The 11,953-nt window shown below is 49.6% G+C and overlaps 1 protein-coding gene across 2 annotated transcripts in view; it reads left to right on the top strand.

The window, feature by feature from the left end:
- The first annotated feature begins 5,825 nt into the window (after positions 1-5,825).
- The window catches only part of RHEB (Ras homolog, mTORC1 binding), a 39,438-nt gene continuing 33,310 nt past the window's right edge, over positions 5,826-11,953 (top strand). The window contains exon 1 of one of the 2 annotated variants that reach the window (XM_082753233.1): positions 5,826-6,045. In XM_082753233.1, coding sequence (XP_082609359.1) covers positions 5,994-6,045 — 52 coding nt within the window. In that variant the 5' untranslated portion in view covers positions 5,826-5,993. The remainder of the gene's footprint in view (positions 6,046-11,953) is intronic. The other variant, XM_082753232.1, reaches the window with a different exon arrangement.

The following is an 11,953-nucleotide window of genomic DNA, read 5'->3' as shown; positions in this document are numbered from 1 at the left end:
TTTCTTCAGAACTTCTCGCTTCCTACAAGAAATTAAATTTTGAAACTGGACGTGTGAAGATTTTTTTCCTACTGGCTTTTTTTACGTGTACAAAAATGTTCTTGTAGTACCCGATGGAAAACCATTCTTTTAAATTTTGTCTTCAGTGAGTCAGAAGTGGAGAACATTGTCTTCCACATCACCTTTTCCAGCTGGGTAAATACCAGCTGTGCTCCCCGTATTTGAGTTGAAATAACTCTTTTTGGCCTTTTGGGGTCTGGTGCTGGTTGCTGCCCCGCAGACGGCCCCAGCCCAGCTCTGATTACCTGTGCTGGGGACACGGAGTGACAGGAGGCAGGAACAGCAGCTCCTGCTCTTTGTGGGGTATGTGTAGGGGAAAACTTGTGGTAGATTGGAACTTCAGGCTGAGGATACGTGGTCAGTACTACCTGCAAATGCCACCTGAGCTGCACAGATGCTGTTCCACTGCCTGAATTGCAAATTGCAGCCTTCTCTACAAGATGCTTGTAAGGGAGTTGCCCAAATGCATCACTCCATCTCGCTCCACCTAGTGCCAGGCTGTGAGCATTTTCTTCAGTCCCACATTTAAGATACTTTTAAAAATGCAGGGTTGAGCCACTGATAAATGCTTTTTTTTTTTTTTTTCGTGTACTTATTTTTTTAGCACAAAGTCTTTTGGCCCTGTTCCATCCAGACAGCTCCGGGCTCGTCTGCATAAATCAGCACGCAGGAAGCCAGAATGAATTTGCAGTTTTCAAACAGCCACGCACAGGCTCCTTATTTTAACATTATTATAAGTGTTGTTCGCGTGTTGTGGATGCAGGGCTAGCAAAATCACAGAAAGCAGTCTCCTCGGTGATGCAGAACTGTATTTAGAGAATTTCCGCCCTCTCCTCAGTGATAAAAAAAAAAAACTGTACTTAGAGATTTTTTATTTTTCCTTTCTAAAATACAGTTCTGAATTAGAATTTTTTAGTAGAATTGCAGTGTAACTGTAAGTATGAAAGAGTACCAGCAAAAAGGGACTTTACCATAGCTTTCCTTGTCCTGGCACAAGTACCTCTGCTGGTGCATAAACAAAAGCAAACCATGTCTTTTTAACACAGATCAGTTTACTACAGAGCTCAAAAAAAAAAAATGCTTGTGGCAGCTTCAGGAAGGGAAAGGAGTAAGTAACTGAGGGTAGAAAAGGGAGGGATGACTCAGCAGCATGCACCACGCTCAAATGACCGAGCAGCTAAAGCTTTGATGTCAGGCTCGTCCCTTTCACGTGGCTCACAAGAGCTCTCAGCCAGGGAAAAGAATGAATAAAATGTCACGAAGCGCAAGTTCTTGCAGAATTTTCATTTTCTGGGCAGACGCAGTCGGTGCTATAGAGCTGAGACGCCAGCAGTGATTCCTTCTGCTCCTATTCTTTACAAGGTGGTGATGCTGCAGACGGAGGTTGCAGTGAGTTTCTCCCACAGCTCTGCTGAAAGACTGTTAGGGAGCGTCGATTTTCAGTCCCGGGGATGTGAGGTGCTGCAGAAACGGATCCTGTTTTAGCCAACAGGATGGTAAAACACAGATGATTGATTTCTGTGTTTTCCTGTGCATTTCCTTGCCAGCAAGAGATGTCTGCAAGAGATAATTATTCTCAAGTACTTCGCGGTCTTGGGAGGGAGCAAAGGGCAGACTGGTTTTGACCTATTCTGGATACATTTAGGTGTTAGAAATTGTCTTAGGAGAATGATTCAGTTGAGCGTGGGTAAGTTGGAGTCTCAGTTTTGGTCCAAGCAGAAGTGAAACCACACGTGCTTAATCCTCGCGTACAGCAGGCTGCTCGTACTGAGCTCTCCAGCCAGTGCGAGGAGTAGCTGGCTTGCTTCAGGAGTTTCTGTGAACTTTCATACCTTGTACTGCCACATTAAACATTTACCAGGGGTAATTTGCAGGGGAAAATGTCATTCTGGGTAATGTAATACTACCCTCGCATCCACATCACGTGCGTTACGCAAAAAGAGTGTTCTGCAGACACTGCGATCTGCTCCTAACTTCAGGTCTTAATTTCAGAGCAGCTTTGAAAGCCTCTTTCTTAGTCATAAATTGTTTTATGACAATTTTATTGATTCCCACTGAAGTGAACAGCACCAGGGGACACGCGCTCGCACCTCGTGCTGATTTCTGGAGCGTGTCCCTGCTCCCTGGGGACCAAGAGCTGAGGGCAGGAGCCCGTGATGTCAGGAGCCCCAGTGGCTGGAGTTGCAGGTATCACTTAATGGTGAATTAGTCCCTTAATTTATTTCTCTATCATTTTGCCTGTTTCTAACTGAATAATGGAAAATGTGATCGCTGTCAAAATTCAGGAGGGAGCAGGAACAAGGGTAAGACTGAACTAGATGTACTTTCTAACCTCTGTGGGCAGTAAAGTGTGTGCTGTGCATGTGGAAGCCTGCCCAGTGCTAACACTGGGCGCACTTCAAAAATTCCTCAGGAACGTCCTGATTTGCCAGGGGATTGAGCAGGTAATTAAACTGGTAATTGCTGCTACAGGAACTGAATGTACAAGTCGGAGCTGTTCTGCGTTTGGAATATGAGCAGCACCGTGTTCGTGGGCTTGGATGCTCTGTATTGTCAGAACCCAGCAGTTCAGTATTTTTCTGTTTCCTAAATGAAATTCATCACAGTTTTTCCTCCATCGCAGCAAAGCAGACACAGGCAACAAGAGACAGACGTTCCCTTTTCTCAGCCACATCTGGTCCTGATCTCACCACATATACATGTTCTACTTGTGCCTGCACTTCTCCCTTTTGATATACGCATTTTTAAAACACAAACCATACCTGGTGTGTTGTGTTCACTGAGCACGCCTGTTGATGACTCATTTACAATAAAATTAATGCAACCTGTCAACTAAACCAGTGCCGAGAGTACGTTTGATTTGGAGGAGTATCTGGCGAAGTGAGGTACGAAACTAGCTCAGAATACACCCAGAGCATGAGCGCGTGGCATACCTGGCACATCGCAGTGCTCTCTGAACTCCCTTGCCATTTGCAGGACAACTGGCACGTGCTCTAGGAATGACGAAGCTGGAACAGTGCGAGGGAGGGCACGGGGAAAGCCCTGCTGCTGCTGCTGCTGCTGCTGCTGCTGCTTCAGCACGTTGCGGCGATTGCACCTGGAGTTGTTCAGGGAAGAGAATTTCAGGGCAGGGCTGTTTAGTGAGCAAGTGAAGCTGCTCAGCCCAAAATGTACAAGCAGCACCAGCCCAAATACAGCACAGTGCTCTAATCAGACGTGGTGACATATGCTTCACAGCTAAAGCTGTGCTCTCCCGCTGCAACAGAGCATTCCAGGAAGTGTTTCCGTTTATCCCAACTAGAAATACAACAACAGCTGTCTCACGGAGCAGATCAGCTCCTTTCTGCTTCTGTGGCACCATCCCAGAGCACTCTCAAAGGCCACGCAGTGACAGCACCAAGTCCTCGCATATGGGGAAAGAACGGAGCTGGTCTCAGAGCTCCTCGTTTGCCTGTTTCAAGTGCCCCTGTCAAGACAAAATGAAACGCTTGAGATCCTCATGGCATGAGGATTAGTCACTTCCTGCCAAAGAACCAGTGGATGCTGGAGGTTTTTCCCAAATTTAAAAGATGCCACAAAGGGTGAGTTCTGGGTTCCTGCCCCACCTCAGCCTGAGCAAGCCTGGGTGCTCTCCTGAGGTGGAACAACTGCATTGCAGCTAGAGGCAGTAAAGGGGAAGGTGGAGGGGGAACCTGTGGTAGTCAGTTCTTCTAAATAAAAACCAGAGCGAGCCAGTGAAAGTTAACAGAATTGAGACAAAAAGATGACAGCCCAAAGGTGAGGGAGATAAGAAAAAAAGAATAAGGGAAAAGATCTAATCAACAAAAGAGAGGTGTCAAGAAGCAAGCTAAAAACCCTGAGAAATGGAAGAAAAAAAAAAAAAAAAGCTGGTGTTTACCACTCCTTGCTCTGGGCATGTGGAAGGATCTGGATATCGTGTCTGAAAATGCAGATGAGGTTCAGAGTGATAAGCACAGTGCCTACATCCTGCAGGCGAATCATATGAAGTGTAAGGGTAGGGAGGTTGAAAGCACAACTCCCACAGACTTCACACGTTTCCAAATCCATTAATATTGTTGCAAGGTAACTCCTCCCTCAGTTCTTCCAGTCCTTGGCTTGGGAAATGGCCCAAACTTTGGACAATGTCATGATTTTGGAAGGAAGAGGTGCAAAGATGACAGCACAGCGGCAGAGAGATTCAATGGCAGTGAGTGTCAGTGGTGCCCCCTCCAGAGAGCTTTCAACAATGTGACTGCTCACAGAGATGGAGTTTCTTTCTACATTTTATTCATCTTCCCCAGCCTGATTAAACTTATCTGTGTGACAGGATTGCACCAATCCTTACGGTGTAGTACTCCAGAGTGATGAAACGGGGGGGATCTGTGCAGTTATATCTGGCAAGGAGAGAGGTTGTACATGGAGGAGCTCACACAACATCCAGCACAGCTGTCAGCATCACCACCAAGAACACAAGCCCGTCTTTTGTCACGAGATCTTGAGGTCTCTTCCAACCTAGAAATTCTGTGATTCTGTGATATAAGTCTTTTCACCATGCACCTACTGACTGAAGGCCACGCTATCTGGTGATTCACAGGTTACCAGGACTTAGCCCTGAAGATCCTATAATCCAGAGGATGAGGGCTATAATCAGGCTGCCCTCCACAGTGCAGGTACCTCCGTAAAGCTCATCTCAGCTTCAGGAGCAAATCGCTTTTGCATACAAGTAGTTGTTGTTTTTTTTTTTTTGTTTGTTTGTTTGTTTTTTTCTGTACTTCCCTGCCCTCTTACCAGGTCAGAGGAACGCCAGCACATGAGAACGAGTGGCTGAGATCAGGGACAAGACCATTTTCCCCTAATATCATCTGACCGTTAGGTTAGTTTAGTACATAATGCATAATGTAGTATAATAATAATAGAGCAATAATTTAGTGCAGTTGTACATAGTGTGTGGAATTGCACAGCAGATATATGGATGCACCTCCCCAAAAGAAAATATGCACGTGGAAAACCAGTTTTTTTACTCGAGTGTTTATTTTTCAAGAAAATGTGAAATGTGTGTAAAAAAAAAGTAACAGCAGAGGGGCAAAGCTGCTTCACGAAACCCTTCTTTAGCTCTGTATTCAATGAGCGCTGGACCTGCTCTCTGAGGTACGAAACTTGCTGCTGCTTGGAGTTTCACCTGATTAAAAGGTTAATAAACGAAAAAAGGGGCATGCTTCTCCTCGCTGTGGAGTCACTGTGTGTGGGGGTGTTCAAGGAGAGGCTGGACGTGGTGCTTGGGGACATTGTTTAGTTGTGACATTGGTGGTAGGGGGATGGTTGGACCAGATGACGACCTCGGAGCGCTTTTCCATCCTTAATTACTGTATGACAAGCAGCAAAGAGCTATTGGAATAAAAGGAAGATGCCTTTAAACACTTTAAAAGGCGGCGGCGGGGGGGGGGTGCTCCTGAAGCCACCTCCCCTCAGGCAGCCGCCCAACGCCTCAGCGACCGTTGCGCGCCGCCGGCCGTTCCCGCCCCGCTCACGCGCACGCGCGCTCCCCCCTACCCTCCCCTCCCCTCCCCTCCCCACACGAGGGGGGCGTGGCCTGGCGGCACGATGACGCAGCAACCTTCCCCCCCCCTCCCCTCCCTATTCCCCTTTACGGGGCGGCGGGGCCGTGACGCGCGGTCACGTGGTGCGGCCGCCGCCGTTGCCGCCGTTGCCGGTGCCGTGCGCGCGCTCGCCTCACCCCCCCCTCTCCCCCCCCCTCCTCCCGCGCCCGTTGCGTTCTCCCCCTCCCCTCAGCGCCCCCCCCCTCAGCCCCTCACAGCCTCCCCTTCGCAGCCTCCCGCTTCTTCTTCTTCTTCTTCTTCCTCCCTCCTCCTCCTCCTCCTCCTCCGCCGCAGCCGCCGCCCTTAGATGTGGTGCGGGGCCGGCCGGGGGACAAGATGCCGCCGTCCAAGTCCCGCAAGATCGCGATCCTGGGCTACCGGAGCGTGGGTGAGAGCCGGGAGCCGCTGTGAGGGGATGGGGGGGGGGGGACACACACAACGGAGGCCGTGTGGGGATTTGTTGGGGGCCACGCCGCCCCCAAGCCCTCTGCGGTGGTGGGGCCGCCCTATAACGGCTCTACCGGCCCCGGGGGGGGGGGGGCTGCAGGCCCTGAGGAGGCCCCACGGAGGGAGGCCGGGGGCTGCTGAGGCCCCGCGGAGGGAGGCCGGAGGCCGGCAGGGCGCCATGGCGGCGCCGCAGAGCGCTGCGGGCCCCCGGGGCCGGCGGAGGAAGCCTGGCGCTGCCTGGCGGAGGATGGCTCTCGGGGTGGGTTTTGAGGTGATTTTGGGGTGGTTTAGGGATAAGGAGCGCTCTGGAGGGGTGGGAGGCTGCAGGGAGAGGGGTGGTCGTGGTCCTGCAGGCTGCCAGCACCGCTCCTCCAGGACCCCAGCCTCCTGCGCTCCCATCTCCTCCCCACAAGTCGCCTTCCCTTCGCTTTATTTCACTCCAATCCCTGTGTTTGTTTTTATTTTTTCTTTTTTTTTTTTTTATCATTATTTCCTCCCTCCGTAGAGACGCATCGCACCGGTGGAGACGGTGCCGCCGGTTGTGCTCGTACAGCCCCGTGGTGCCATGGCCCTGCTGAGCCCCTGGCTCCGAGGGGAAGAGCTGCCTGGAAGCGTCCAGCACGAGGCCGCAGCAGCCCAGAGCTTCTCTGGGGCTGCCCGCACCTGTAACGCCCTCTCCTGCACTCGTGGGCTGCGATGGAAAGCAGGCGTTTTGGCATTTGGGTCCTTTTTCCTCATCGATCAGACCTAAAAGCTCAGATCGATGGCGAGGATAATGCGTGTCTGGAAAATACAAAGATCCTGTAGAGAGATACTTTCCTGTAGAAACCCTCTTATGGCAGCAGCTGAATTAGTGTGATTTCTGTGGTCGTGCACAGCAGAAAGAAGCTGGAAAACAGAGCTTTTTTTCCAGATGAAAAAAAGCTTTGTAAGCAGGGGAGTTTTAGGTGTTCTGTGCGTAACTGCAGCCTGCCCTCGAGATGGGGTGAGAGCAAAAAGAGGCTGATTTTGTATCATCCTTGCAAGGACCAGCTAGCAGTAGGTTGATTGTTTTGCGTAGCGTATTTGACATGAGTTACACAGTCAGTTTTGTTGTCCTCTTTTTTTTTTTTTTCTTGGATAAAAACAAGCAATGGGCAGTGTAAGTGGGAAGGAAACATTCTTGAAATTCTGTTCTTTAGAAGCGTGTGTAGGGGCCTGGGCGCTCTGCTGAGCGTTGGTCCGTCGTCTGTTGATGCTGAAAAGCAGCAGTCAAAAAAAAAAAAAAATGGCACAAATAGCATGGGGTTGTTAATCCAGTGCTGTGGCCTACAACATTTTTGAGCAGTAGTGCTTATATAGAAGAAAGCATTCTCAAAAGGTATGGGCAGAAAGTTACCTAATGCCCATAAAGACTTACTGCTGAACTCCTTCAGCTCCAGTTTTCTGAGACTAGGGCATTTTTAGGCTTTATGGGACACGGTGAGTTTTATTAGGACAACTACAAGTCATAGGAACACAGGAGAAGAAGGAAAAAAGTAGTTTTCCCCTCATTACCCTTGACAGCTCTCTGTTGCCTTGTTGCTCCTAGGTAGAAATCTTGCCTGTTAAAACCACAGAGCTGCTCCTCTTAAATACGGGAGCATCGCGTTTCTAGGAAAATGCTTATGTAACAGCTCAGGCAGCAGAAACAGGTCATTGGGGTCTTGCTTCCATCTTGCAGGGCTGTTAGAAAAAAATGGGACTTAAACCACGAGATTTGGGTTGGATCCTTTTGTTTACCCAAAAAAGTTTTAAAGTCTAGGAGAATAAGCACGTAGTTTGGCTTCAGAGAAGCTTTAAAGTAAGTCTTGTTTTGTGTCACAATGGCGGGATTACTGATCCAGTTCTAGGAAAAGGATCTAAGCTCTTCCTAGGACAAGATTTTGGACAATAATTCCTTGGGAGAATGAAGAACGTTACTTTTGAGGAAAATGCAGCATTTGAACAGAGCTAATTTTCATTAGGATGGGGAATAATTCCAACATCCAAAGGACAGCTGAAGGTTTGCAGGTTTCCTTTATAAACAGGGAGCTGTCCTTACCCTGAATTCTGACCCTGGAGTGAGGGAGGCCATCTCCAACAAGGTGTAAGATGCTTCCAGTTGTATAGGTTTGGGTAAATGCTTGGGTTGTGTGAGCTTGTGGCGTTCACATATGCAGCGTGGTGCTTGAGATGAGCCTAATCAGCAAATAGCAACCTTTTTTTCCCATCTCTCTCTCAGCTCTGACCCCAAATAGCCAGGTTTTGGTGACACACATCAAGCAGCGAGCTGTTCCTGCAATTGATGACTGCAGCTCTCTCAGGCTGCGAGCGTGCAGGGTGATGGACAGGCACGGCCTCCAAAGGGTTTGTGAAACGGGAGTCTCAATCCCTCACTGGCTTCATGCTGCGCCCTTGTTTTTACTTGTACTGCATTTTACCCTTTTCCCGGTGTTGTCAAATGCAGCCGGGCTTGGGAGTGGTGTTTTGATGGAGTAGCTGTTGGTATAGAAAGTTCAGGAGCCTGCTTGTTTGAATCCACTCCCTCCGTCTTTCAACACCGCCAGCAACCCTTCGTAGGTGAAACTACCGCGCTTTGCTGATGGGAGAGATCAGCGGCAGCCTCGCCAATTCCCGTGCAGCCCTGCTGCTTGGGGAGGGAGATGCGGGCAGGGAATGTGCCAGGAACTTCAGGACTTGTTTTTTGGTGGAGAAGGCCAATTACACGTGGGTATAGCCTGCAGGTTGTGGCATGACGCTAGACAGAAAGCTCACAAGAACGTCGTCTTTGGGTTTTGCTTGGGCTGAAAGCGGTCTAAAAAGAAAGTTTAGTTCCATTACGTAAATGTGGTTGTCTCGGTGAGGTCCTGATGACAGAAGTCAGGTGCATTTCATCCTAAAATCTGATCGTTTTGCAATGGGAGGAACTTCTCTTTGGCTTCTGATGTCAGTTAAGTGACCGGAGTGGAACAGCTACTTGAGGTTTGATTCCAGAGCAAATCTGTCTGACGTGTGAGGAAGCGTGAGATTTCATGAAGTTAGAAGGCCTCTGCTGAAAAGACTCATCCTACATTACCCTTGTTGTGTTTTTGCCATAATTCATTATTTCCAGTTACAGTTGGGCTATATTAGATATGCGTGGAAGCAATTCAACCAAGACTAAGGTTTTGGTGTCTGGATCAACTTGGTGAATTTCTTAACAGTGACATTTACTCTGAAAAGCAGCGTGGAGTTGTCCAAAATGCATTCAGTTTGGTTATTTTCTGTCTGTACGAGAAAAATGTGAATTCAGACTGAATGCTGCTATCAGTGAGGTTTCTAAGATCATTTTGTAAAAACAGTTTATTGCCGGGATTCTCTGAACTGATGGATCTGAGATAAGCAGGAAGGAGCTGCTTGGAGCAGATGCTTCAGTGGTAGGTTGCTATCTCAGCCTCATCTGTCAGCTTTTTTTTGTTTCGCTGATGATTTTGCTGCTGGCATACTGGAAATAATTCCTGACTTTACACATTTGGACTGGTGATCTGAGAACATTCTCTCCTGGTCGGTAGCTTTGAGAGGGGTCAGTCGAGTTGCTGGTGACTCACCTACTTACCTTTTTTTTTTTTTCCTCCAGATAAGTAGCGCTCGGTGACTTTCAGGTTTATACATAACAAACTTTGGTGTGGGTGGAAAGCAGTTTTCAGACAGAAATAGCTGTGATCTGTGAATGTGCCATGCAGACACATAGTGAAAGAACTAGAGTTGAACAAAACTATCGGCCGAGTTCAAATTCATACAGAAGGGCTTCCAGGTGGTTGTGATGAGATAAAAAATGCTTCTTTGCCCTGCCTGAAAGGCAGAAAAAGCGGTGATAGAGACCTGTAAATAGTGAGGATAATCGTTTGGGTGAAACAATTCCTGGTTGTGAGAACACGAGTCACTGGAGCATCAGGAGGCTGGCATCGTAAAATGGAGCTGGAGCTCTGCTTCTCCCTTCTGAAAGATGGCATCTGTTAACGTCTGCAGCCCTTCGGGGCTGGACAGAGGGAAGAGGTGATGGCAGGAGGCAATAAATTACCCGTGTGACTGTCGGGAGAGAAGGAGTGAAGAAATGAGTGCTGGTGCATGATGCAGCCTGATTTCCAGATCCGGTTGCCGCTGCGGCGTTGGGAAGAGAGCGAGCAGGAAAATGGAGTTCCCTGGCTGCTGGGGAAGGTGAATGTTTTGCCAAGCCCCGCACAGCACCGGGATGAGCCCCGATGGCAGCTGCCAGGAGGCTGCGAGCGCCAGCTTCGGGTGCGTTTCAGCTGGGCCGCCGGCACGGCGTGGTGCGGGCTGCTGCAGTGCATCTGCTGGCAGGAGCTGGGAGCAGCGCAGGGGAGGCAGCGTGCTCAGCTGTAATATCAAGCCTGCGGGGTTATGTGAGGACAGGACGAGGCTCTTGCGTTAACTCCTCCGTTGCCTGCTCTGGCTTCCTCTCCTTGCAACGCTCACGGGGTTTGCTTGTTCTGCGGAGTGTTTTGGGGCTTGGGTATGCAACTGAGAGCTAATATTGACAGGGGGAACTAAGTGAAATACAGATCCTGTCATTGATAAGGTGCAAAACATTGAAAGTGTTCCTGTAGAGGCACAGCACGGCTGTGAGCATGGACCTGGGGCACACAGCACCTCTGTGGGCTGTGCTGCTGCGGTGTCACCATGCGCTTGGGATGGGGAGAGCGGCTCCAGCGCGATAAACTAACGCCTGGGTAACTTCCAGGAGCTCTCCTGAAGGTGATGTTCAAGGGCATGAGTTAAAAACTACTCTGCTTCAGTTGTATATTCAGGCCAAGACCTAAACGGCTCCTCTGGGATTTTCACGGTGTGCTCAAGCCCTGCAAGTACTGCGGGAGTCCAGGCTGACCTGTCGGGGTGTCAACCCACGGCGTCCTAAACCAGGAGCTGGAATTGGAGAAACATCAAGCTGCCCTTGGTGCTTCTGAACCTGGCTCCTTAAGGACTCGAGAGGTTTCCTTTTCTTTTCAAAGGCCTCTAATTGAAGCAACCAGCAAATTCGTTGTGAATTCGCTAGCGTGAGAAACGGAGATGTTGTTCCTGAGCTGGGGGTGGGGGAGGAGGAAGGGTGGTTGCTTCGAATTTCTCTCTCCCAGTCCTGCTCAGGAAATTCGCTTTCGTTTGCTGTGCTCGCGCACCAGGGGCAGCTGTCCTGCGTGGGGTGGGGAAGGGAAGACTGCGGAGGAAACCCACATAGGTCTCCGTGGGATTTCAGATTATTGAATTTACCAAAACCACACGAATGTGAACCATTTAAGATTGTGTTCTCCTTTTGAGATGTATGAAGTGCAGCAGATGCTGAATTGTTTGCAGAGCAGGGAGATGCTTCTATTGAACTCATAACAGGGAGGTAAACTGAGGCAGGTGTTGAACAGGGCTGAAATGCTTTCAAACGCGGCTTTTCTCTAGAGCTGTGCCTGCCACTTTCTTTTTCAGTTGCCTGCACCGAAGGCAGATGCAAACGTTCAGCGCAGGGTGGGGCTTTGCCTGGCACAAGCCTCACTCACCCTGCCCTGGTGCTGGAAGCGGCCGGTTCCTGCCCCGAGCTGTGCCAGGCCTGAAGCACGGCCCCCTGCCCAGGGAATTGGTTTCCTTCACAGCTCCAGCAGGCAGCAGAAGTTGTCGCAGGACCTGGAGCAGGAGCGAGCGCTGTTAGGGGAGGGTGGAGCGGCCTCTCTGTGGCAGCGCAGACTTTGATTCGATCTGACCTGTTACGAAACCACATCTGGGAGTATTTTCCTCCGCCGCTCCAGATAAGCGTGAACGCTTTTTTTTTTTTTTTTCAAACTTTCAGCTGCGGGCCTTTTGAACCC

Source organism: Aythya marila (assembly GCF_965140915.1).
Source record: "Aythya marila genome assembly, chromosome: 2".
In the NCBI taxonomy this organism is placed as follows: Eukaryota; Metazoa; Chordata; class Aves; order Anseriformes; family Anatidae; genus Aythya; species Aythya marila.
This window is presented reverse-complemented; position numbering and strand designations above follow the sequence as displayed.